Here is a 24726-nt window from a genome sequence, read left to right as displayed (position 1 = left end):
GTTTGTTGTTATGATGTAAGCAATACACATGTCTTCATGGTCACTACAATAACATGCATATGAAAAGTCTACTAATTAAGGGAAATAAGCTGCAGCTCTCACAAATCCCATGCCCTCATTTATAGCGAGAAGCGGGAAAGAGCTGCAATAACATTGGTGAACTAAAATATGCTTTTTTTTTATTATTATTCCTTGCTTGGATGTGTGGTGCCTGCCCTTTTTATGGTGTTTAATTAAATATCTTTATTTATTTAATTATTTTTAATATTCGTGCTGTCGGCCATGTATGGCTCACACTTTTGGCCTTCAGATGGTAGTTTTTGCCTAATTCAACAGGCAACCAGATAAGGCATGCACAGGATTTGCTCATCGCACTGGACGGAAGAAAGTGAGGACCAATAGGCTTTGTTTACAATTACAATATTCTACAATCTTGCTTCCGGACGAGAAGCTCTCCTTACCTTATTATTTTTTATTTTTTTATTTTTTGAATGAGGAACACCGACTAGTGCCACCGATGTTATGGAGGCCTTTTACTTCTTACGCACCTGATGTGCTGACAATGGTGATACTCAGTTGACTGCTGGAGATGTTTGTAACTCCACACAGTAGTAGTAAAGTGGACTTTAATTATGACTACGGGTGACAAAAGCTGCTGTTAGCTCATTTACTAAAGCTCACCAATCATTTTTAGATCTAGATCAATATTGTCTGGGTGAATTAGAGCCTCCCGGGCCACAATGACTTATTGATTACCAATGGGCTACAGTTAAACAATGGTTCACAATCAGTCAGTCCAATTGGATATCAATGTCAAATAATGCTTTTTCCCCTGAAAGAATGACCGGTAGTAATTTACAGTAGTCAAATTTACACTTGCTACACACTATACTTACACTTGAGTGTCTTGTCTGTATTTGATTTAAGTGAGAGACACTGATTTGTACCTTAAGCTCAGCTATGAAAATGTGTTGCTCTTTTTCCTTTAGTATGTGTTTTTTAGCAGCTCCATAATTCAGTAGTTTGAATTGAGGAACGCCAGTTGCACCTGAAATTATTTCTGAGATTGACTTTGCCCTTAAACAAATAAGAATAAGAGTTGAAAGCAGCAATGCATGGACCCTTTACTCACTTTATTTTGTAGTCAACACACAGAGGTAACATTCTATGGCTCTACTCCAGGCACTATCTCTTATTTTTTCTTTGTCCGTTACCTACTCTGTCTTGAGGGCTCCTACACGTTCAAAGCAAAATGACAAACTTGTGCGTCTTTTTGGGCATGGCTTTACGAGACTTTTTAATGGAACGACTCGTGAAAGACATGACATATAAGTTCATGTTTTTAAGATATTGACATCAATGGCTAGATTTTCTCGCAATTTTGGGAAACATTTTTAGGGTCAAAATGATCAAGCCTGTTTGAGTATGAAATAGCCACAGATATGGTGATGATTTGTCCATAATGACATGGCAATCAAAGGACAAAGCAATTTCAAGGGGGCCCTAAATATGAAGTATGATGTTGCATAAATGAGGAACAATGCATATGTTTCCAGTTCAAACTAGCTGATTGTAGATCTGAACTGAATGTGCCTTGAAAGATGGCTTTAGAATTCATTAGCCTTGTAGTGAAGACATGGGAGAATTCAGCTGTGCTCTGACAGAGCAATAGCAAAGAAATGTAAATATAACATAACACCGACTCTTTTCTCAAATGACGGCGTCCTCCTGATGCTTCTGAGTTATGCATACATTTTATGTAAATGCTAAAGAGGATCTAGGTGTCAAGTTTTTTTTTTTCTTTCCCAAAGCTGTTTGCATTTGCTGTGGGAGGCATTAATTTACTTTGAATTTGTGGCGAAGCATGCTTTGAAAACGTAAAGCCCTAGCGATATAGGGAAACAGTTAATTACTTTGCCTCATCTACAGGGGGGCTTTGAAGATGTTCAAATATGGATGTACTCTCTATGGACCTGCAATGGAATGCAGTTGTGAAGTCATTGCAGAAGATATGTAATTGAGGAACTACAAATTAAAGTGGATTACTAACTTGATGCAGGAAATGTAATGAACAAGTTCAACTTCTATTGGATGTGCAGTGCCACAGCCTAATATCTCATACACACATTTCTATTGTATTTTTAATAAATAATTCCGGTGCCCCCAAAATATAAAACACATTAACTTTTACCAATCTGTTGGCATTTATGGGGATTTAATCTGTTTTATGCTAAACATGCAAACGTAAGTCTTGCTCAATATTTCCATAACAAGTACTTTCTGAGACTATTACTCTCTCTTATAGTTACAGTAGTATAATTTAGCTGTGCTGTATTCATTAAAAAACTGCTTGGCTTTATACATACTTGTACTACTACTATATATTTTTATATTTTTTTCTGCCCCAACTTTTCTGTCCGATTCAGTGAGCTTTGCCAAACAAATTTTCCCCTCATTTAAACTTTATAACCAATGCATTTTTCCGCCACACAGTTTGAGAATGGTTATTAATGTTACAGCAATTTTTCAGTTAGGTGCTCAGACAGATTGCTTTTCTTGTGACCCAGATTGTTTTTCTTGTGTTCAAATTGCATTAAGTTGTCTTCTGCACTTTGCACACTAATTGAAATGTAATTTATTTCAAATACTTTTGTGCTGACAACTGACCTGCCTAATGCGTCCAATACCACCATTTGTACTTATTTAATGCTTCCTGCGTGTGTAACTTTGATTATTGATGTTGTTGTAACAGTTCTTTGCGTAATTTACTTCTCTTAGTCCCTGTCGATATATATATATTATTTTCTTTTTTTCTTCTTCTAATAAATTGATCACGGTAATTACCATAACAGCACACTAGTGTTGCTCACATTAAAATGGCATGTCTCCACAATGTGTTATCCAAATTGAATAAAATACAGTGGGTGTTGTTACACAGCGAAAGATGTGCTCATCTACTCTCCCTAAAAGCTCATTCCGAACCTTGTAAAACCCCTACATTGATCTTGATAACATTTGTTGTAAAAAAGAAAAAGAAAAAAAATGCTGACTCATATTCTAGCCTGGGCAACCGTCCGTGCTGGTTGAGGATAAGGGCTACAAAGCACTGACTGTAATGGACTTTTTAAGTCTCCCAGCAATGTCTTCGCTCATTTGCTTTTCTTAATTCCTCTCTTCCATCTGCTTGCTCTTCCCCCGGGCGTCATTACCACCTCCATCACTCTGATACGGCAAGATTGCACCCTTTGGATATGAAAGTGGATGATGGTGTGACTTTGGAAAGCGCAAGATACATCTAACCAGATATATTTACATCATAGCTTTTACGATACTTCTATCTTATCTTTATGTTCTTCTATATAAAGCTTCTTTTATGTGCAAGAAAGCTTTCCTCTACATCACATCTCTAAAATGTGCTGTAACTATAAACAGTGCTTTCTTGGTATGATACAAAAATTGTAACTGAGTAGTTTAGGATTGAGATGGGGAAATCCAGTGCTTTGTGTTTTTTCTCCCTCTTTCCTTAGTCGTTTGTATTACTAAAACAAAATGCCATCCTTTTTAATGTTGAGTACGCTCAACACTTTATTTTGATTTTGAATGTAGTATGTTGGATTTGACCTTGGTAAAGATCTAACAAACCCCCCGGTCCTGTCAGCTTAGCTAATGGATTGCTGTGACATTTGTGCCCCGTCAATTAATGTGATGAGAACTTTCCATCTGCTTTCCACAATTTTTACACCTTATTCAATGTCAAGCATATTTAGTGAGTACATCATTTATGTATTATTAGCATGTTAACATTTGCCATTTGGGGGTGTTGTGCCATTGTAGGGACTGTGCATGTAGCAACTTACCATAACTGACCAAATATTGCACTTATTTCAACAGTAAACTAGTTGTGACTGGATCCACAGCGAAGTAGTGCTCCCCCCCCCCTCCCCAATTAATCGATGGTTTATGTCGATACCTAATCCAGACTGAACTGATGAGAGGGAAAGTGTTTGTTTTTTTCCCCTTGTGCTTTTTGTGATGTATTATTTTCTACACAGGTGCGGATTGAGACAGCTACAACTCTGAAGCTCAATATCCTTTCAATTCTTACTTCACAATATGATGAGTGAGTTACCAGCATTGATTTTCAAAGTGTGTACAACTATTTGTATGTTGCCTTCCACTTTTCGTATGGGAGAGACTCTCTGCTTAAAGTGTACCTCCGAAGAAACATTTTGAGGTATTGATGGGAAACGGAGCATATATTGTGAAGTTTGCTAAAAACCTGGTGTTCCCTTCTTTGTGTCTATTCTTGTATTTGGCAAAATAATTTGGCTAGTTAATTTTAATACTCGTCGCCATGTTTAGGGCGGATGTGACATCACCACGTTGACAGACCGTCACTCGCACCGATTAGTTACTATTGAGTACGACACCAGATCTCTTGCCTATGAATATAAGTCTGTCATCCAGACTCGATTATTTGTTTATCAATATGTATTCATACTGCTTTAGTTTTATTCCCCCTTAACTCACCCTTACCCGTCGATGACTTTGAGTTCCGGACAGAGCAGTTCCTCCCTGTGAGTACTTTTTTCGCCTCTATTCAAGGGTTGAGGTTTAAATTGCGAAAATATTCACAGTAACTCTTTACCACTCTGCACAGTACTTGGAATCCATCTTTGGACTGCTCTTCCAGCTTTTGCAGCAGGTGACAGAGTGTGACACCAAAATGCAGGTGCTCCATGTCATCTCCTGCGTTATTGAAAGAGTCAACACGCAGGTGAGGTTTGGGAGATTCAGAAGTATGTTTAGCTTACTGCAAAATTGCTTAAAATTACTTCAAATTGATCATTAATTTCAAGCAAAGAGAAATGTTTTTGAGGGAGAGCCAGTGGTGCCGTCTGTTACTGTTTGGAGGAAACATCACTCAAAGTAATCACCCAGGGGGTCTTCACACAAAGGATGTCAAAGATTTGTCATATTGAGTGTTAACACAAATGACTTTAACCGCAAGTCTTTAGGCGGCTCTTGCATCCATGTCATTCCTCACTTAATCCTGTGGCGCAGATTCCCCGTTGCACCACAGTGATTTCGTTCAAGGCCATACCAAAATGATTATATATTTTTGCATTCGATAAGTTGCCCTCATCCACGTCCGCCAACTCTAGAAAAAAAGAAGGAGCTGACCCTCTTAATGACCTCCCCAGGCTCTTTTCAGATCCTCTTTAAGCACCTTGCATTAAACGATGCCTTGACTTCAATCTGTCACAGAAATGGCTTTCATCTGTGTGAACTGTCAGTCTGGTTAAGTCTTCCCCCAGTCCCCGACCCCGACTAAACCTCCAGAGTCAGCGCGAGTCTTATTAACATTCTAACCCTGCCAGTAAGGGATTTTGGTCCCACAAAAGAGTGTTGGGAGATTGAGAACAATAACACAGTGAGTGTAGAAGATGATGACAAAAAATGTTTTGTGCTTTTATTCTTGTATAAAGGGTTTGTTTGCAGGCTTGATATCTTTATCCCTGACACTAAATTCCATGTCTCCTACTGTCTTTTTTTGTGTGCTACATTTAGCTCCTTACAAAGTTGTGTAATCAAGCAAAAGATCCCAGTATGGGTTACGTAGCCTGGTGACAAAACCATCACAGGGAACATGAACGTCTAGTGCATAGGTGTCAAACTCCGGTCCTCGAGGGCCGGTGTCCTGCAGGTTTTGGAGGTTTCCCTCTTCCAACAAAAGCTGATTCCAATCAGCAGGATCGTTATCAGGCTTATACAGAGCTTGCTGATGAGCTGATCATATATCAGCTGTGTTGGAGAACGAAAACATCCAAAACCGGCAGGACTGCGGCCCTCCAGGACCGGAGTTTGACACCTATGGTCTAGTGCAGAGGTGGGCATCGAGGGCCGGAGTCCTGCAGGTTTTGGAGGTTTCCCTCTTCCAACAAAAACAGAGCTTGCTGATGAGCTGATCATATATCAGCTGTGTTGGAGAACGAAAACATCCAAAACCGGCAGGACTGCGGCCCTCCAGGACCGGAGTTTGACACCTATGGTCTAGTGCATGTCACCACCAGAAAAAATAAGTTTTGGCACTCTCCAGGCATTTTTTGTTGTAAAATACTCCAATTAGCCTCTGGCTTTTTAGTAGCATATTACATTATCAGCGATGCACAGTGAGGATGGCATAGTGGGCTGCATATGTGTATTGCGATTTCATAATGAGCACTTTACACTTCAGTTCATCTTTGAATGCTTGAACCACAATAAACCACAACTGGGATGCTGCACATTAACCCTGCCAAGGACATATTTCTAATCATCTACTGTAGGATTAAGGTGCTTTTAGACTAGCTGCATTAAACTACAAATTTTTGCCCAGTTTTATATCAGTGGCTATGTGAATGTGATTTTAAATGATTGTCTCTGTGTTTGACAGGTGACCAGTTCAGGGTGTAAAGTCAGCTGGGAATAGGCTGGATGGTATTATATTGTGCTGAGGGGGGGGAGCAATAGTCACGACAGTCTTGTCTCTGCTCCCAATAGTACTGTGTAACCACCAAAATTGAACACTCCATTCTGTGATGTTGGTTGACTTCCAAATTGTTCTGAAATAGGGGGAAATATTATGTTAATATGTTATTAAAAAAATGTTTTATTAAATATGTTTAATTATTTGTTCCAGGCTCAAACTGTGGCCATCGTCACAGTTCAAAACGAGTCATACAAGTGTAATTAAAGTTAAACCTCTAAAAGTAATGCTACTCACCTTATAATACAAAGGAACAGGAAGAACTTCTCTGGATTTTCTTCATGCTCATCATTAACTATTCTTAAATTTTTCATCTACTGCAATTAACTTACACTGCAATACTTTTTTTTTTCTGTTTTAGATCCGGCCATATGTAGGCTGTCTGGTGCAGTACTTGCCCCTGCTTTGGAAGCAATCTGAAGAACACAACATGCTGCGATGTGCCATACTCACCACTCTTATTCACCTTGTGCAGGTAGGACGCGTCACAAATTGAGGGCTGGCGCTCACGTGTGCCTCAAATGTTCTCATATCTTACCAATGCTTGTTCTTTGAAGCACAATATTTTCATTCTATTGCAGTCCCTGCAAAACAACTCAAGGGTACACGGTACTCTCTTCTAATGAACATAATAACATCAGTCAGCTTGACAATGATCTTTGCTGAAAAACAACATCTCATTTGTTACTCACACTATATAGTCAATGTCATGTAGATGTCACAGAGGGGCATGAACTGAAGATAGTGGCATGTTTACACCCAATTATTATCTTGTCACTCTATCTACAAAAGGTATTGTTGGCATTTTCAAAACAAATTTTTGGGGGAACCTCTAATGTAAAAGAGATTTCAGTTATCAACTTCGACACAGACACACTCATTCTTACGCGCTCTACTCGAACATGGGTTAATGAGATGAAAAATTCTCATTAACCTAAAACCACGTTCAAGCATCAAACCTTAAGTGGTGCAGAGTAAAGCATAAGCAACACTGTGATTTTCAAATGCCACAAGCTTAGAGGCAGTCAACTTAGCACTTTTCAGCGACGGGCTGTATTTTGAGGAATGTCAGGAAAATATAGAAATGAATGTTTCAGTGTCATAGCATATTGGAGAGAAGATTACATTGACTTTCTGAGAAATTAGTTGCATGTCCAGACAACAGTGAGGCCATTTTACGCTCTCCAAACCAAGTGAACCCTTGCGTAATGTGGCGCTTTCTGCCACTGGTTCTTATGAGAGGTTTGCTGCGATTCAAAATTTGGATCACCAGTGAACAGCGATGCAACGTGTCAAATGTCATACTGTATCACATGATCTTTCACAATAAAACTACGTTTCTTGGTATGATGTGAGGTGCAGCCAGCTGCTGCCAAGCCATACAAATACACAATACAGTTAGTATATACAAAATGTGTTTTCTATCTATATTTTTCATTTCATATGTACAGTAGCTGTCTAAATGTGTCAATGTGAGTCTGAATACTTGTTTGTCAGTACAGTATGTGCCCTACGATTGATTGGCCACCAGTCCAAGATGTACTCTGCCTCTCCCCCAAAAGTCAGTTCGGATAGGCTCCAGTTCACCTTAACTCATTCACTCTCAGCCATTTTCACTGAAGCATTCCCCTTCACTCCCGGCTGTTTTACTGGATTTTGACTGTTTTTGCCAGGCACACAGAATATTGTGTTCTATTGCTATCAAAACATGGAACCTACCAAAAGAAAGATGAGAGTCTCTTCTTTCATCAGAAAAAAAGTACATTTCTATCTGTTTCCGTTTTGCAGCAATTAGCATTAGAATATAGCTAAGTTTCATCATTATTCACAAATCTTTTTAGAACTGTGGGTAAATGAGCTTTTTTTTTAACATGGCCCTGGTTGATCTCCTTTGCTCTGCTGCTACTCGCTGGCCGTTTTTGTAATAACTACCATTTTTTCAACCGTTCTCTGCAGTTGAGAGACTGCATCATATCCTTCTGTATACTCCAGCATTAAAAAAACATATAAATACGTCTTTGGGACATGTACAACTTAAAATAGAACATATTTATACGTTTTGGGAGCAAACGAGTTAAAGATAATAATGGCTTTAGAAAATAGATGAAAGGATCGACGGCATTAGACTTAGAAACATTAACCACAGCTTCTTTGAAAAATGCTTGATCAAATTGTTGGTTTGTTTTTGACATTGTTTCGTTTCCCTTAAGGATAATTCCAACGTTCCCTATCCATCACTTGAAATGCCTTTGTGTGCATCAGCAGTAAACAGCAGTAAATAGTCAATACAGCTTTAATTTACACCCAAACCTTTTCTTAACGAATTGAAGTAAATCGACTTGAGGTACTTTTATATTGGATGCTATAAAATGCACATTGTTTCCAAAAGCAATCATTGTGTCTTAGCGCATATAGTTCGTTAGAGTTAAGTCAATGAAATCTCTGTGGAATCAAGATATACTGTGTTATTTAGTCCTAGCAATGTATGTACAAATCTCTACCCTGAAATGTGTTCTGCTTAGATGTTCTGCAAAGAAACACACATGATGAAAGTATGGTTTTTAAACCTCTCAACTTACATTGAGCTCTTGTGTGACTTTTGATTTTTCTGCAGGGCCTTGGTGCGGAGAGCAAAAACCTGTACCCCTTCCTTCTCCCTGTCATCCAGCTAAGCACAGATGTTTCCCAGCCACCTCATGTGTATTTGCTGGAGGATGGGTTGGAGCTTTGGTAAGATCCCTAACTGTGTCTTTTTGTGGTCCACTACAGTCCATTCTGGGACATTAAAAACAAAATCTGCCACTAAGATACCTTTTATTTGGAATGATTAGTTTCTGTGGTCAAATCATTGTAATTTTAAACCTTCATTAACTGGACAGCTAATGTTCTGGGTAGCATTGATTGTCTTACAAGTATTAGCAAAAGTTAATCATTCAAATATGAGTTTATTACGAAAAAATAAAACGTTAATCATGAATGAGGAGGGCTTATAAACTTAACTGGTCTTATTTTACAGTAACTGTCACAAAACGGTAATGCCACTAATGTATAACATTAAAACCAAACCCACACAGCAAAAGTAGGCTACTATATATCCTGTACTTTTTTGACGACATATGACAGCTAGCCTGTCTGCAGTTGGTCCAAGTCGCTAACGTAGCACTCCTCCGCGATGAACAAAATGTAAAGTTTAAACACAAATACATAACACTATAGTGGCTAGCACGAGGAGCTAACAGGCTACATCACCAAATTCCAATGTTCCTTGTTAAAGAGGTGCACTCAAATACACAACAACAGTCACAGAAGATACAAATCGTAATTTCTAAACCAAAACTTGGTCAATATATGCTCCGGTAAAAATAATTGAGAAAACTTCCAAAATAACCAGTAACAGATCTATACTTGTCTTAACAGAAGCAAGTCATTCTTATCAACATTTTTACTGGCCACACTTAGATAATAGGACACTGCTGGAGACTGCTTTTATGTCACTGTAACTTCCTTTGTATATTCCTTCGTTGTCTTTTCAGAAATATAGTCAGGCGAAACACTTAAGAACAAGTGTTCTTTGGATCAGTTCTTTGAAATAATAATGATGCATTATGCTGACGTCACACATTGCTGATGTCCTGATTTGACATTTAAGGCGTGGAAATTGTAATTGACTATAGCACAGACCAGTTTCCACTTTGCGTCAGTCCATCTCAGATGAGTTAGAGAAGCTGGCGGCGTTTTTGGGTGTTTTTCATAAATGGCTTTCAATCGTCACACATTAACTGACAGTTGTTTTTTGAAGTCTATCTTAGTACATATGGCTTTAGAGAATACTTGCAAAAAAAACAATAGCAACAGTTTAAACTTAAAATGATATAGGTTGAAATGGATTTGCAAAGTATAGTCATAGTTTTTTTGTCTTACATTATGTCCCAACTTCAATGGAACTGGGGTTTGAAAATGTACAGGCCTTGAAATGCTACACAAGGGTTGTGCCATGTCATGTTGTCATGTCATGTCATTTTGCTTATTTTCATGCAATCAGGCATGGATGGACATGTGGCTATATGGAGGTGCATGGTCTGTCTTCTCAGTTAATGTTTTGGATAAATTTGAAGCACACTCATCTTTTTTTTTTATTTTTTATTTTTTATTTTTTGAGAGCTCAGTATTGTTCATTCGGTAATTTTACCGATTTGACATGTCATCATCATTGCTCTCTTTTTTAATTATTTTTTTTTTATATAAAAAGCACACTCATCTAATGTTTTGTTGCACCTGCGAAAGGTTTTTGGCCGAGTGGTGGGGAATTTTTGCAGGTGTTGCCTTTTTTGTTGCCCTCCTATCATCTCTTGTCTTTTTAACTCTTGTCCTTAATCTTCCTCTTCTTTGTGTTGCCGCCAAGCACTGCAGGATTAGCGTGATGTAAGAGCTTGTGGCAAAAAAGCTTCCCTGTTTCCTTCCTGTTCTTTTATCTTCTCCGATAAACAGTCCTGCTCAAAATATCCATTTGCTTTGTTTACGGTTAGTTTGTCATCCAGTTCGGCTTTTATCTTCTGTCAATTTGCTCTTTTGATTCATATCAGTTACTTGTGATATAGAAGATCAAATCTTTCTGCTCGAATTCTCATACATTTTAGGTAAAAGCCACATGAGTTTGACAAGGGTGTTGACAGTCTGTTCGTTTTTCCTCAGCTTGAAAGGTTGTGTGAATTTTGAGAGTTTAAATGAAAGAGACTTATCTTCTCCTCCCTCGGCCTGTCCCTCTCTTCGTGCAGGTACGTGACTTTGGAGAACAGTCCGGCCATCACCCCAGAGCTTCTCAGAATTTTCCAGAACATGTCAGCTCTACTGGGTGAGCCCTCTGAGATTTGTTTCTGCTCGTTTGGTCTGGATTATTCCCCACCCCGTCAAACAACATCACGGCACACTTCATTCTAGCATTCATACGTGTGTTGGATACTATACCAGAAAATGCTTCATGCATATATGCAAGCACTCCTACAGGATGACTAATGTTTCTGTCAGCACGTCATGAGCTGGCATGGCAAAGATACATCAAGGTTACTGCATACAGCCTGACTTGCTCGTATTTAGAAAAATAACTTCTTCCTGATACTGTATTGTATCCCTCAGGGCGAAATTTCACATTTGACTGTGCTGTTGTCTGGAGCGCGCAGTATACAGTACCACAAAGGACCAATTCATACACTGTCAATGGAGAAATGAGTGATAAGGCAGATCAACAGTGTAAAATAGTTCCTCATAAAGTGGCTGGGGCCATTTAGTTACAAATTATCAGGTCACTATTAAACTATGAGTTATAGTGTGTGGGCTCGTTTTGTGTAATAATCAACAATAAAGGGTATTCACCTACACTCCAGGCATAACCGGCTATTGTCATGTGATCACATTTTTAACAAAGATCCTGAATTGCATCAAAATGCCCTTCAAACCAAAAATATTTCAATTTAACACGCTTAGGTCCGCAAATACCACATTTATTCATGATGTCCATTTCTGATAGATAGATAAATGTGAAACGGAAAGAAACTCAATCAACACCTTGTGCATGTGGAGGAAACTCAAGGGTTAGAAACGATACCTCTAAGTAATGTAACCTCCTAGAAACAGCTTAAAGCTCCTGCATGAATAACAACATTAAACATTAAAAGCAGACGGATAGTCACACTGGACATTGTATGATCCTGTCGTGAGGAATCACATAGATGTTTACAGAATGAGGACAGAAAATTGGTGCAATCCTGTGTGTTATTACATCCCACTTTAGCAGCCTGGTAATGATCTTGCTGTTGGTTACGCCAAGCTCTGTAGGCAGGCCAGTAACTGGTGGTAGATGGAAAAGGAACTGTGTGATTGAGCACCGGGACGCTGTATTTTTCCCACACTTTTTAGATGTGTGTGGTGAGGAACCGTATTGATTTGGTGCTTCTGCTGCACACTGAATGAGACAGACTAATATGAACACTGGTTCAGACTTATTGGCTTACTTGAGCGTTTGATCATTCGCAGCATGGATTTAAATCAATTAGATTTAAGAGCGAAGGACAGACAAGACCGGCCATAGATCTTCATCTTCCACTCTCCGGCTGCAGTGGGAAACTTGTGGTTTGTGGGCCATATGTGGTGAAAGCATTAGGATCCAACTTCCTTCACACTTCTAAAACCAAATCAAACCTTAGAGGACCTGTAAGAAAAAAATGATTTCAAACATTTAGCCCACAAATGCATGTCCTCTTGTGCTGCTTAATGCTCATTAAGCATTTGTAGTAAACATTGCATTAGTATTACATCACATTTATTCCATAGATTGACTTTCTCATCTTCACTTAAACTAGATGGCACGGGGGCAGTGGCGCATGACTTTTATTTATTTATTTATTTTAGTATGAATTACGAAATTGATTTCCTGTTGTTCTGTTCTGCCCATGCCCTCCTTAATCAAGATCGAGCGTCACGGAAAAAATATTGTGACCTGATTTTGTTAGCTATTATTAGTCTTACTGTCAGCTGAGTTTACTATGGAGACTTGTCACATTTCTTCCCTTTTCATCATTATATGAATTGATGCTCCCCTGAGCTTTCACTTTTTGACAAATGAAAAGCTGAGAACACTCATTGGGTAGTAACAAAATGCCACTCAAATGCGTGTGCAAAATTAATCCTATTTGAATATTTCCAGGAGTTAAGTAAGATACTGTAGGTTAAGATAGTCTTTGTTGGGGAAATTCAGTCTGTTTTTTAAGAATAATAGACCTCTTTATAAACAAGCTGTCAGTGACATCAAAGCATTCCCGCTGCACATCCTGCATCTGTTACAGTCCTTAACTTTTGGTCCGTTGCTGTTTCACCAGTGGCCTGTTGGTTATTTCTAGGTGTATGAAGTTGGGGTCAGATTCCCCAGTGGAGGGAGAGAAGAAGAGTTGTATGCTCCTGTAACATTACGATATAGAAGGTCCAGAGTTTTTACCCCTTTTGTTGACCAGTGTGAGGGTGTTGAAATTGTGATCTTGCATTCACAGCTGTAACAGCTGTTTAGTGTGTTTTGTTGACCTGTAACTTCACATTGCCCATATTAATCAATGAAAGGAAAAGTTTTAACATCTTGTCCTATTCAGAACTCTCTATCACCCAACATTATTTTAGCACCGGCTCTTTGTTATGCCTTCTTCACCGAGAGGACGCTGGATGTCAGCTCCATGTTGGAGGCAAAAATATTAACGAACATTGCCCTGAACCGGGCTCCTTGAGATTTTATTCCAATATATCTGCTGTATAATTTCCAATACACCCAGCCTTCTTATAACGAAACATACTGTAATACAGCCTACTATTCAACAAATTACTTATAGTACTTTTTATAAGCCCTTATCCCCTCTAGTATGAATCTTATACGATAGGGTAGCCTATAAATCTTAATACTCTAGGTTAACCTGAGCTGTGTAACGAGGCTGTGCCACATCGTCTGTCTCAATTGTCTCTGATAGGCTATTCTTGTCAAGGACGGATAAGTTTTAAAATAATACATTAGAGGCAAAAGTTGGTGCCAGAGAGTGATGATTTTTCCCAAGATTATTTTAATGATATCCTTCTGTCAGCCAGGTCATACAAACAGTTTTAACATGTGACAAAAGGTGTTCTTTTTTTTTCTTTTTCTTTTAGCTGCAAAATCCCCTTGTATCTTTATATGGCAAAATATTCCCCAACTTTATTTTTGTCAGTAGCATAAGCTACATTGCGTTATCTATTGAAAAGGCTTCTACCCTTCACTTCTTGCATAGATGTTTTTTTTTTTTGTTTTAGGAAGTCACATTAGCACATTTAAAGCTCCCTAATTGCCGTCAATGCGCTTGCAAGGGCAAATCTCCAGTTGCTCTAATGAAAGATAATAGCTCGGAATGGTGGCAGCAGGTCAAGACAAATTAGCACACATATTTTTTATTTTTTTTAAAAACGTAATTTTAATGCAGTCGACAATATGTAGGGCGTTATTTTGGGAAGACAATTTTAAGCATGCATTTTCCACATAAATCCATAGAAAATGGAGGAAATTAACTTCCCCCCCCCTTTTTTTTTTTTGGTCAAACTAGTCAGTTATCACATTTGGCTCCTTTTTATCGCAGCATCCGGCGGTTCATTTATTTTTGCCCATGGAGAGCAGTGCAGAGATGTGGGCCATAGAAAGCGTCTGGCTGGGATTGGTGTTGCAGCTTGCCAGGTATGTGGCCTGGCCTGCCTGATAAAAGAGCCCCGCTCAATCACCGCTAAACTGGAGCAGCAAATTCCCTAATTAGAATGTCAAGAGCCTTGCCTTGGCCTGACTCAACGAGCACTTTTCTCTGTGTAATACTGCCACCTCACCCCCCAAGTAGGACGCATTTCAACCGCGTGTGGAGTACCGACAAGAAGACTCATAAACGGCAGCAGTTTTTTTTGTTTTTGTCTGCATCGCACTGACAGCTCGTGTTCATTAATCTAAAAGCCGTTTTATGTAATGCCTCTATATTAGTATGTGAGGGGTGATAGAAGGCACTGCTTTGAAAGAAATTAAGGTAGTGAATTCTGACAGAAACAGCCCACTTTGTTAAAGGTCTGCTCCTGGGTTTGTAATTGCAATACTCACAAAGCAACTGGACCATATCGTTAAAAGCTTTGAATTCTAATTGCTTTTGTTGTCTATTAAGATTGCAAGAAAGGTAAGGTAGTTACCCTTTTCAATTTGAAACAAAAACATATTTTCTCGCAAAACAGAATTTAGCACCTGAGCATGCATGTCCTCTTATGCTGCTGCAAAAGCTAGTTTATTGGCTATTTGTAACACTGAAACTTAATATACTAGAAGTTTGAAGTTTGAAATATACTACATCTGTAAGGTGCTAGGAAGCAAAATTTATTGTACACGTCCTTAGTGTTTGAATAAGACCTTGCACTATGTATTTATTACACGTATTACAGGTATTGTTTTATTTTCAGTAAAACTGAACCAGTGTTTTCTAAATTTGTTTGGCTAAACATAACTCATGGGGGGAAAAAAGAAATTTGCAAAAACAAGACACCTACCTCATTGTTATATTTGCGTCATTGTAAAGTGTTGTGGGATGGCTGCATGGAAATGAAAGCAGATTTGTTTGCAATATTCAGACAGCGTGCTATTTTGTCAAGCTGTTTTTATTCATTCATGGACACCTGGGGTTTCCTGGCTTCATTTGTACTAGCAAGCGGCAGAAGATAAAAATCTTATCAAGTCCAAGCTCCAGTGCTCTGAGATGTATGACCCTACTTAAATCCTGAATGAGAATTCATTGTTTTTATGTGAATATCTGCTTAAATTGACAATTCTTCAGGCCATAATGATGCTCTGTAGGGAAATTGCTCATCGGTAGTAACCATTGGTGTCGTAATGGTAATAAAGGGATATACAAATAAACAGTATCAACAGTAGAGACAGTTTCTTTTTGAAATAATGGTATTTTTAAAGGGGTGGAATAAAGTTGGCCTTCATTGAGACTAAATCAACAGTGCCTGTGCTTGTGCTTTAATTAAATGGATTTCATCAACAATCTTTTCCGTACTTAGGAAAATTCCTCACGACTAAGTCATCATTAGTAGTATTTTTCCTAACCTCAAGTCTTGTCATCAACTTTTTACTTTTGGCTGAAAAAAGTCATCAAAATCAAAACTATTACACTGTAATTTTTGTTACTGCCCTAGGAGTTGACGGGCATACTTTCCAGTTCTGAGGTTCTGTGTTTGAATGTTTGAATTGCAACTCCAGCATTCCTGTGTAGAGTTTTGTTTTCCCCGTGCTTGTGTGTTTTTTCTCCAGGTGCCTCAGCTTTCTCCCAGGCTCCAAAAACATACCCATTAAGTTGAATGAAACCAAATGTGTTCATCAGTGTAACTGTGATTGAACGGCAACCAGCCCAGGGTGTACCCGCCTCACACACAAAATTCAGCTGGGATAGACTCGGCTCAACAATGACAGACCGTAATGAGGATAATCGCTGTAGGAAATGGATAGACAGGATTTTTTTGGTCACATGATTTGTGCAATATGTACATTAAATATGTGCTGTTACTTCAGTACTAGTGTACTGTTTTGTAATTCTACTGGGTGTTGTTTTTGAGGGGGGGGCTGAAGAGCATGCAGCATTTGGTTGTTTTACCCCAACATTAACGGTTTGTGTACGTGTTTATAAACCCTGCAAATGTACATTTGTATGGCTATTTGATTAATTTGTCTTTTCTAATGTCAAATTTATGAACTACTTCTGAATAATCCACAAGAACCGTCTTTGAATTAGCATGCAAATAAATTCCGAAACCAAGGTATTACTAGGCTTTAGCTTACTATACAGTGCGATATTTGCTTAAATAACTCCGGTTCAATAAGAGTATGTTTTTTCCTCAAGAAAAAAAAACTGCTGGTGCTAACTGTAATTAGTTAGTAGACGCTATTGTTAACACGTTAGTGCATTGGTTGCAAGCCAAAACAATAGCATCTAAAAATGATCAAGTTTGGAGTCTTACCACCTGCCTTTTTCCTTTCTTTTTTTTTGGGGGGGGGGGGGGGGGGGGCAATTAGCATTCCTCTCGCCTTTGTGGTTGCTCCACAACTCCACACCCATGTTTATAACAAGGGTAGCTAAGCATGTTAAGATGTAGCCAGTACGCATTTATAGTAAATATAACCCACAATTATTTTTATTACTAAACTGTGTTTGTTCAATATGTTTATCCACTATATGAAGAAATATGGTGATGTTGTATTGTTTCATCACAAGACACACAATGCAACTCTTTGTCGAGTACCCAGCTTCTTTTTTAAAAGCCAATGCTTTTTGAGTCGATGTGAAATTAGATGCTAATTATGTTTGATTCAAAGCTACAAGCGTGCAATTCTTCTCACTTTAAACCACTATTGTTTTCACTTATGGTTGCATAAACACAGTGATCCATGATCAGAACATAGGAAATATGGATGATTTTGTTGTTGTTATTACGGGTAACCATTTAAATTGTATGTACTGGTTATAGGGACGTTCCATCCCCATAAGAGTTTTCATGATATCAGAGCTTTTTCATGCAGGAAGACAGTGGGAGTGGTGGCTCGTAAATGCAATATATGACATTATTGTGCAAGTGGGTGTATGGGGGACCACTAGCCACAATTTTGCAACCTTGCTTTTTATTTTTATTTTTATTTTTTAACTGCATTTAAGAGTTTTTTTGGTTCTGTATTACAGGTGTGTCAACAGCATTTTGAGCAGGTGCTTGGTTCATTCCTTTCCAGCTGGCTTTTCATCATGACGCTCCTTATACTCGGTGGGGAAGGCCTAATGTTCCTCTCTGAAACAGCAGGGTTGTTGTGAATCAGTTCAAAATACAAATGAAGCAAACACCACTGTTCTGGCTTTCTTCCATTCCCTTTTACACAGCCGTTATCCCACCTTGGAACTTACTTACCTACGTAGTGGGCAAAATTGTGTGCTGACATGCTGTTCCCATGCCACTCGATATTGGTGGGAATTTGGGTGAAAAATTCTCGGTTTTAATTGGCAGCGTGAAAGGGACTGTTTATACGAACTTGTCCTGAGTGTCCATGTGTCTTAACAAGGACGGCTAAATAATGGCTTCATCTGACAAGCAGATACTTAGGGTTTATGATCCTCTCAGCTTGTGGGCATAAAAAAGCTTCTGCAAAAACTCATACATTCAAAAAGGATGCATAAAATAAATTAATGTTGAATTTAGTCACCCAACTTTCGACTTGCTCACATCAGTCTTTTACCCTTTTACTTAAAACATTCTGTTCATAAGCCAAGGTTGTGGTTTATTAACAAAAAAGTAAGGGTGTCTTGGCACTCATCAGTCGTCCTCAATAGAAAGCTACCGTGGGAGATGTGAACTGAAGATGTTGAAGGACATTTCCTGGGTGGAATGAGTTATTTATGAACTTAGCAGAGCATTTATTTTTATTTTGTTGGTTGTTGAACTGTAAAAGTTTTAAGAATATGTGCAGGAGAACGTGCAAAATGGAGATACATGGTTTTCGTCAGACGGTGACGATATACGCTACTTGTACAAGGGCAGTCATTTACTCTGCAATGTTGTGGACATGTGCTCGTCTTTTATCATGAGTGTCAAATGTGACACCTGGCTCGTTTTTTTGTTGTTGTTTTTTTTTAGCTTTCGCTTTGTTCCTGATCAAAACGAATGGACTTTCGTGGTTAGGTGTTTTTTAATATGCGGCATCATTTCTACTCGTCTACTACCACTTTAAATTAAGAATTACTTTCCAAAGTTTGCTCTCATCTCTGCATGTGTTTGGTGGCTGTTTGAAATGGATGCTTTCTGCTTAATGTGTTCTGTTGCGGTGAATATTCATGTGGCGGCATACGCTGAGTAAAAAAAGCCTTCAGGAATACACTGTACCTGCACAGACAGCCGCATACATTATCTTTTTTTCCTCATTGTAGCTGGCTGAGGATTCAAGAAAACATATTGGATGCGGTTTATCATGTCTGTTCGACCCAGGTGCCAAAAACAAAACTTATTAGATGCTGTTTATTATGTCTGATCAGCTCAAGGCAACAGGCTCTAACCAAGTCCCTTCACGTCCTCCGGAGGGTTCTAATTCCTGCAGATGTGCTTCTTGGTGCACTTTGTTCATATTAAGCTATTATTATCCGACTTTATATGTAAGAGTTGTCTATCCTGTCAGCTTACTTTCAAGCTAAGCACGTTTGCTGTAAATAGAGTTGCTCTGATGATGTGTCTTAGTCAAGCTGCGATTTCTTAAGGTGCTATTTTGTCTGGCTGATTTGATGTATTTCTACTCCATGGCTTCGCATGTTCCATATCTACAGTTTTCTTATGGTTTTCTTTATTAAGATGTCTGTGGTTTACACAACATAGGTATGTTCCCCTGGAAGATGAATGAATGAAGAAGATTAATTTGTACACAAGTTGAAAGGCATCACTAACTAAGCACCGTATGTCATACACTCAACAAAAATATAAACGCAACACTTTTGTTTTTGCTCATGATGAACTCAAATATCTAAAACTTCTTCCACATACTCAATATCACAATTTCTCTCAAATATTATTCACAAACCAGTTGAAATCTCTGATAGTGAGCACTTTGCCGAGATAATCCATCCAATATCACAGGCGTGCCATATCAAGTATATTTTTACAGTTTCACAAATTAGTTAATTGCAGGCCATTTTGGAAGGTCAAAATGTTGTACAGCAAATACTTGTATGAAAAACACTTGAAAACACACCATCATAAAAAAAAACACTAAATAAACATGACAAATGTTTTTTGCGCATTAACTTTAATTAAGGAGGGCAAAGGGGAGGTGTCTCTTTCTTTTGTAATAATTGGTTCATTTTGGCAAAGCAAACCAATCCAGGGAAACTTCTTTTTCTGAACAGAAAAAAAATCTTGAAGCAGGATGTCACATTGTCATTAAAAAAATGATGTGCTTATTTGGGCAGTTTGCTGCTGATTTCTTTGGATCGTTATTATCATATTTTGATTGCTTCAGTCACACTTTCACCAGTGAGCGCTTTCTCATTTTATATCATTCTAATAAAGAGCAAAACCACAGCAACGAAGGCGCAGTGGCCAACCTTACATATATTAGCTTTCTGCTCATCTATGACAATTGCTTCACAATATATTTAGCAGTTAGCCTAATTTAGCAAAGGTTTCTGGAGTTGACAATACACCTACTTCTGCCTTTATTCTAATAACATGCCTGCCTTTTGTTTTACACGCCTGCCTGCTGATTATGCTGACATTCACTGTTCATTGTCTTAAAGTGATGCTATAATTCAAAAAACTATATACACACTGTAGGTAATATTTTTTGACACACTTCAAATACAATGATTTTCTGGCTTTTTGACAAACATACCGTGGATGCTATTACTTTGTGATTAGATTGTTGAGAATACTTGCACCTTCCCACGTAAAGGTTTTCCGCTCACAAAATACTTGACAAGCAAGCTTTTTGGACTCATACACAATGTCTGCACAGAATGGGATGGGATTGTGTTGGCTGTAATGTTTGCGGATCAGATCAGTGGCATCAATGATTGGATTGGGGAATTGTGACATAACATCTGATGACAAAATTTCCATAAAATGCAAAATATGGACCGGTCTGATCGGCTAGATTAGATCGGAAAGTATAATTACAAGTGCACTTCCTAACTAATGGTTCCAAAGACGATAGATCAAAGTCAAATACTTATAACCCTCGCCTGAACATAATCAACTTGTTCTAAGAAGGCGCACATGTTACTGCACGTCCACATTCATATTAGTTGTAGAATGTTGACACTTATTAAATAAGTCTCATTGGTTACGGATTCAAGCCGTGGGTAGGCTGTTGGTCTTGCTGGAAGTCCCCACTCTCCGGACGACCTTTGTGACGCCTATGCTTTATGCCTGAGTGTTGCTGAGTGAGTGGGTTAGTTCATAATCAAGGCAACAGAATTCTCTTTGTGTGTGGGAGAATGAAAGTTCATTTTAGCCCCCAATCAATTTCTCTTTGAATTGCAGATTTGCACACTTTCAGACCGCTTCATGTCTAGAGCTGCCGGGGGGAAAATTGGCTCCAGCCTATTTGAATCATAAAAGCACCTTGTTGATTTAGATTCTGCCCCTTCTCCAGCTTGTAAATTTGGCTGGACGTGCACACAAGTCTGTAGACAGTGGAACAATCAGAGCTCAATTTCCTTACGGTCACAGGTATTGCACTCTGAATATGAACAATATTATTTTCTTGCATATTTTTCTGATTCAAAGCTCTCCGGAGCATCAGTTAGTGAAGCAAGTGTGCAGCTGTGTGGGGTCTCGCCACATAAAAAACTACCAGCCTGGAAAAAACAGATCAGTATCTTTTCCGATGTGGGTCAACAGTAGATTGCTCATGCCAGCTGTGACGGTTGTGTGTGACAGTGAGGACTGCTGCCCTATGGAGCAGACCATGTACTGTACCGCTTTAGAATAGTTGGTCTCAAATTTAGCTCATACTTGTACAAGTCCATTGTGTGGGACAGAAAGTATGGCTGTTAGGATTTTAGCCATTCTCTCCATCAAATAATACCCGGCACCAGGGCATAATGTAAAATTAAATATATATCAATCTTCTGTAGTATTTTTTGCATTCCAAATAGTATCTGAACCAAATGAGTGGATTGTGCACTGTGACCAGTCCAGAATCAGAACATGCACTTACAGAAGGTGGAGGGATGTAGTGTGCAGGAAGCTTTTTTCTTCTGGACACATTAAACCAGGGGTGGCCAAGTTCAGTCCTCAAGAGCCACTGTCCAGCCTGTTTTCCATGTTTCTCACCACTAACACATCTGATTCATGATCAGGATCGTTATCAGGCAAAGCTTGCCGATCATTAGATTCAGCTGTGCTGAAGGAGGGAGACATGGAAAACAGGCTGCATAGGGGCTCTGGAGGACCGAACTTGGACACCCCTGCATTAAACGAACAAATATCAAAGATGGTAATTGTATTTCCCCAAACACTGGGCTTGAATGTCAGCAAGCTTCAGCGAAGGTCAGACAAACACTGGAGGTCAAGTATGAATTATGTTATGCTTGCCTAATGAAGTTGTCAGAGGTGTTTAGTAATTAGAATAAAGTCATTGTTAATATTGCGCCTTACATTAACACTGGCAGATGAGCAGCCTCTCTGGAGTCAAGTAAGCCTGAAGCTGCGCTGTTCAATTGCTCGTATCCTCGATATCCTCAAACGAGTAATTAGAAAAGCTCAGCCTCATCCGGCTGATTTTTCTTTAGTTTATCGCTTACTTTTTTTTTTTTATGTTGTGGCCATTGCCTAAATTAGCTTTACTTACACCCCCAATACTTGTTGCTGAGCCAGTGTAGTTATTTTCCTACTCTTTGTTCAATTTGTGATACAATGGAACCTCAAAAGCCAAACAGTGTGTGATTTGGGTCCATGCACTTTGCTTTCCCCTGTGAATGACACATTTAACACTCTGTCATTTGCTCAGATACTATTGTCCTTTTTCCTGCCTTTTGCATCGCTGTCGGCATTGTCAGTCAAAGCTTTACGAGCAGTGTAGTAACGTTTTAATGTGCTCTTTTGTGTGCAGAGTTGAGCTCAGAGAACCTGCGCACATGCTTCCAGATTGTCAATGCCTACCTGTACTTGTCTCCAACAGAGTTTCTCCAGGTGAGATATACACAATGCTTAAATTTAGAAAAATTTAGACCATAATTTGATGTTTGATATATGAACACTACATGAATGCATGACAGTAATCCTCTACTATTTGTGGAATAGTTTGATTTGTGACTAGTGGGTCATAAATGCATGGGGGGTTGTTGTGTTCCATCAAGACGCTTTAGAGATATTGGACTTTTTATTCAAGTGCTACATAAATTTGATGCATTATTATTATTATTATTATTATTATTATTATTATTATTATTATTAATTATTAATTATTAAAATCCCCCCAAATTTTTAATCTGCAATTGACTGGTGACTAGTTCAGGGTGTACCCCCACCTCTCAGCCAAATCCAGATGGGATTAGATCCAGTTTACAGACTATGGACTATATGCCACGAAGGAGGCGGGACTTCCGGGTTCTCACCCATCAACTTTGTTTTCGTTTCCGGTTTGCGACGTGTGGGCCGCGTTCCAGTACTTGCGTTTCCGCCTTTGTGCCCCTCGGTTGCGCGTTCCCATCGACGGGTGCGAGGCTGCGAGTGTGTAGTGTGAGTCTCGGTGTCCGCAGCATTTTAGATAGCCGAGACGCTCTCCCGCGTTTTGGGGGCGCAGGGGGGTGGGGGTGCGAGTGTTGGAACGGAAGCGGCGCTTATGTGTAAAATCCGGAAGTCGGAATCCCGTGGCATCTACCCCATTGTAATTACAACAAATATTATTTTTATGGGATAGGAGACTATCTCCAAATGTTCTGAAGTCATCTTACTATTTAGTGGGACATCTTGGTCTGCAATATTTGCAGTGTTTGTTGTAAATTATGTATACCTTCTTTGCAATTTCAGCTTCTCAGCATTTGCATGATTTGATTAAATTTGTATTTTACAGAATTATGCTGAATCCTTATGTCAGTCCTTCTGTGATCTACTGAAAGACATCACGAATGAGGGACAGGTCCAAGTTCTGAAGGTAGGCATTTTCTGTTCCTACACTGGGGGTTCCTTGGTTTACATCGTTACTAACATAGACAATGCTATGAAGGAAGCGCAATGAGCTAAATTGCACAGCAGACTAAGGATGTTGTCAAGGAGCACAAGAAGGCACTCTGTTACTACCTTAGATATTGTTTTCATTTGATTTTTTAAATACTTTATTTATGACACAAGTGTTTTTCATACAACTATTTACTGTAATTTATGACTGCATAACTGCATTAGAGTAGGCTAGTGATAGAATACACTTGCATGCTTATATAAAATTGCAAACCCCATTTTCTTTTTTGTGCAGCAGCAGTCAATGCAAACAGTATTTCTTCATCCCCCGCCAACATTGCAGCATGATCTTTGTACTTTAGTGGTCCTTGTATGCAGAGAGCATACTTATTGTACATGTAGCTCCTTTATTCTGGCTACAAGAAATGCGTCATCCCACACAGTGGTGCTCAGTGACACACACGAGTACCCTTACTGACATCTGTGGATTTCTTTGAAAAGTTCATATGAATACATAATACCATAGGCTGACACAGACATAGTGTTTATCTGTCCTTTCCCTTTGGTCATTCACACTTGAGCTAATTATTTGCACAGTGTGCGTGGAAATACCATTGATGATTCCTGTGGAGGTCTAATTGTGTGAAGGCTAATGAGGGAGGAGGAGTGCTTATTTATTGGATTCATTTGAAGTGCAGAAAATCAACAGAGCTGTGACTTTTAGTGGAACACAGTTGAGTTTTGTAGTTTCTTTTTTTGCATGTACGCCACATTAATAATAAACATGAAATGGGAGTCTTCTCCAATGGTCTTACTTTTCCTTTTTCTTTAGCAGTGAAGCCATTTCCTCTTTGTATTTCAACTCTCTGATTGAACTCACTGAAATGTTTTTAACTAAAACTTGAAGGACTCACCTTTCTTGTCAAACTGCAGGTCACAGCCCCAATTAAAAGCATAGA

The 24726-nt window shown here is 38.8% G+C and overlaps 1 protein-coding gene across 1 annotated transcript in view; it reads left to right on the top strand.

The window, feature by feature from the left end:
- Positions 1-24726, top strand: part of ipo11 (importin 11) — a 98901-nt gene that overhangs the window by 38533 nt on the left and 35642 nt on the right. The window contains exons 17-24 of the mRNA XM_077561987.1: positions 4053-4086; positions 4537-4577; positions 4661-4777; positions 6891-7004; positions 9144-9259; positions 11305-11381; positions 22701-22780; positions 23664-23744. Coding sequence (XP_077418113.1) covers positions 4053-4086; positions 4537-4577; positions 4661-4777; positions 6891-7004; positions 9144-9259; positions 11305-11381; positions 22701-22780; positions 23664-23744 — 660 coding nt within the window. The remainder of the gene's footprint in view (positions 1-4052; positions 4087-4536; positions 4578-4660; positions 4778-6890; positions 7005-9143; positions 9260-11304; positions 11382-22700; positions 22781-23663; positions 23745-24726) is intronic.

This window comes from Vanacampus margaritifer, chromosome 3 (genome assembly GCF_051991255.1).
Source record: "Vanacampus margaritifer isolate UIUO_Vmar chromosome 3, RoL_Vmar_1.0, whole genome shotgun sequence".
NCBI lineage: Eukaryota > Metazoa > Chordata > Actinopteri > Syngnathiformes > Syngnathidae > Vanacampus > Vanacampus margaritifer.
The sequence above is the reverse complement of the archived record's forward strand: the minus strand, read 5'-3'. Positions and strand labels throughout refer to the sequence as shown.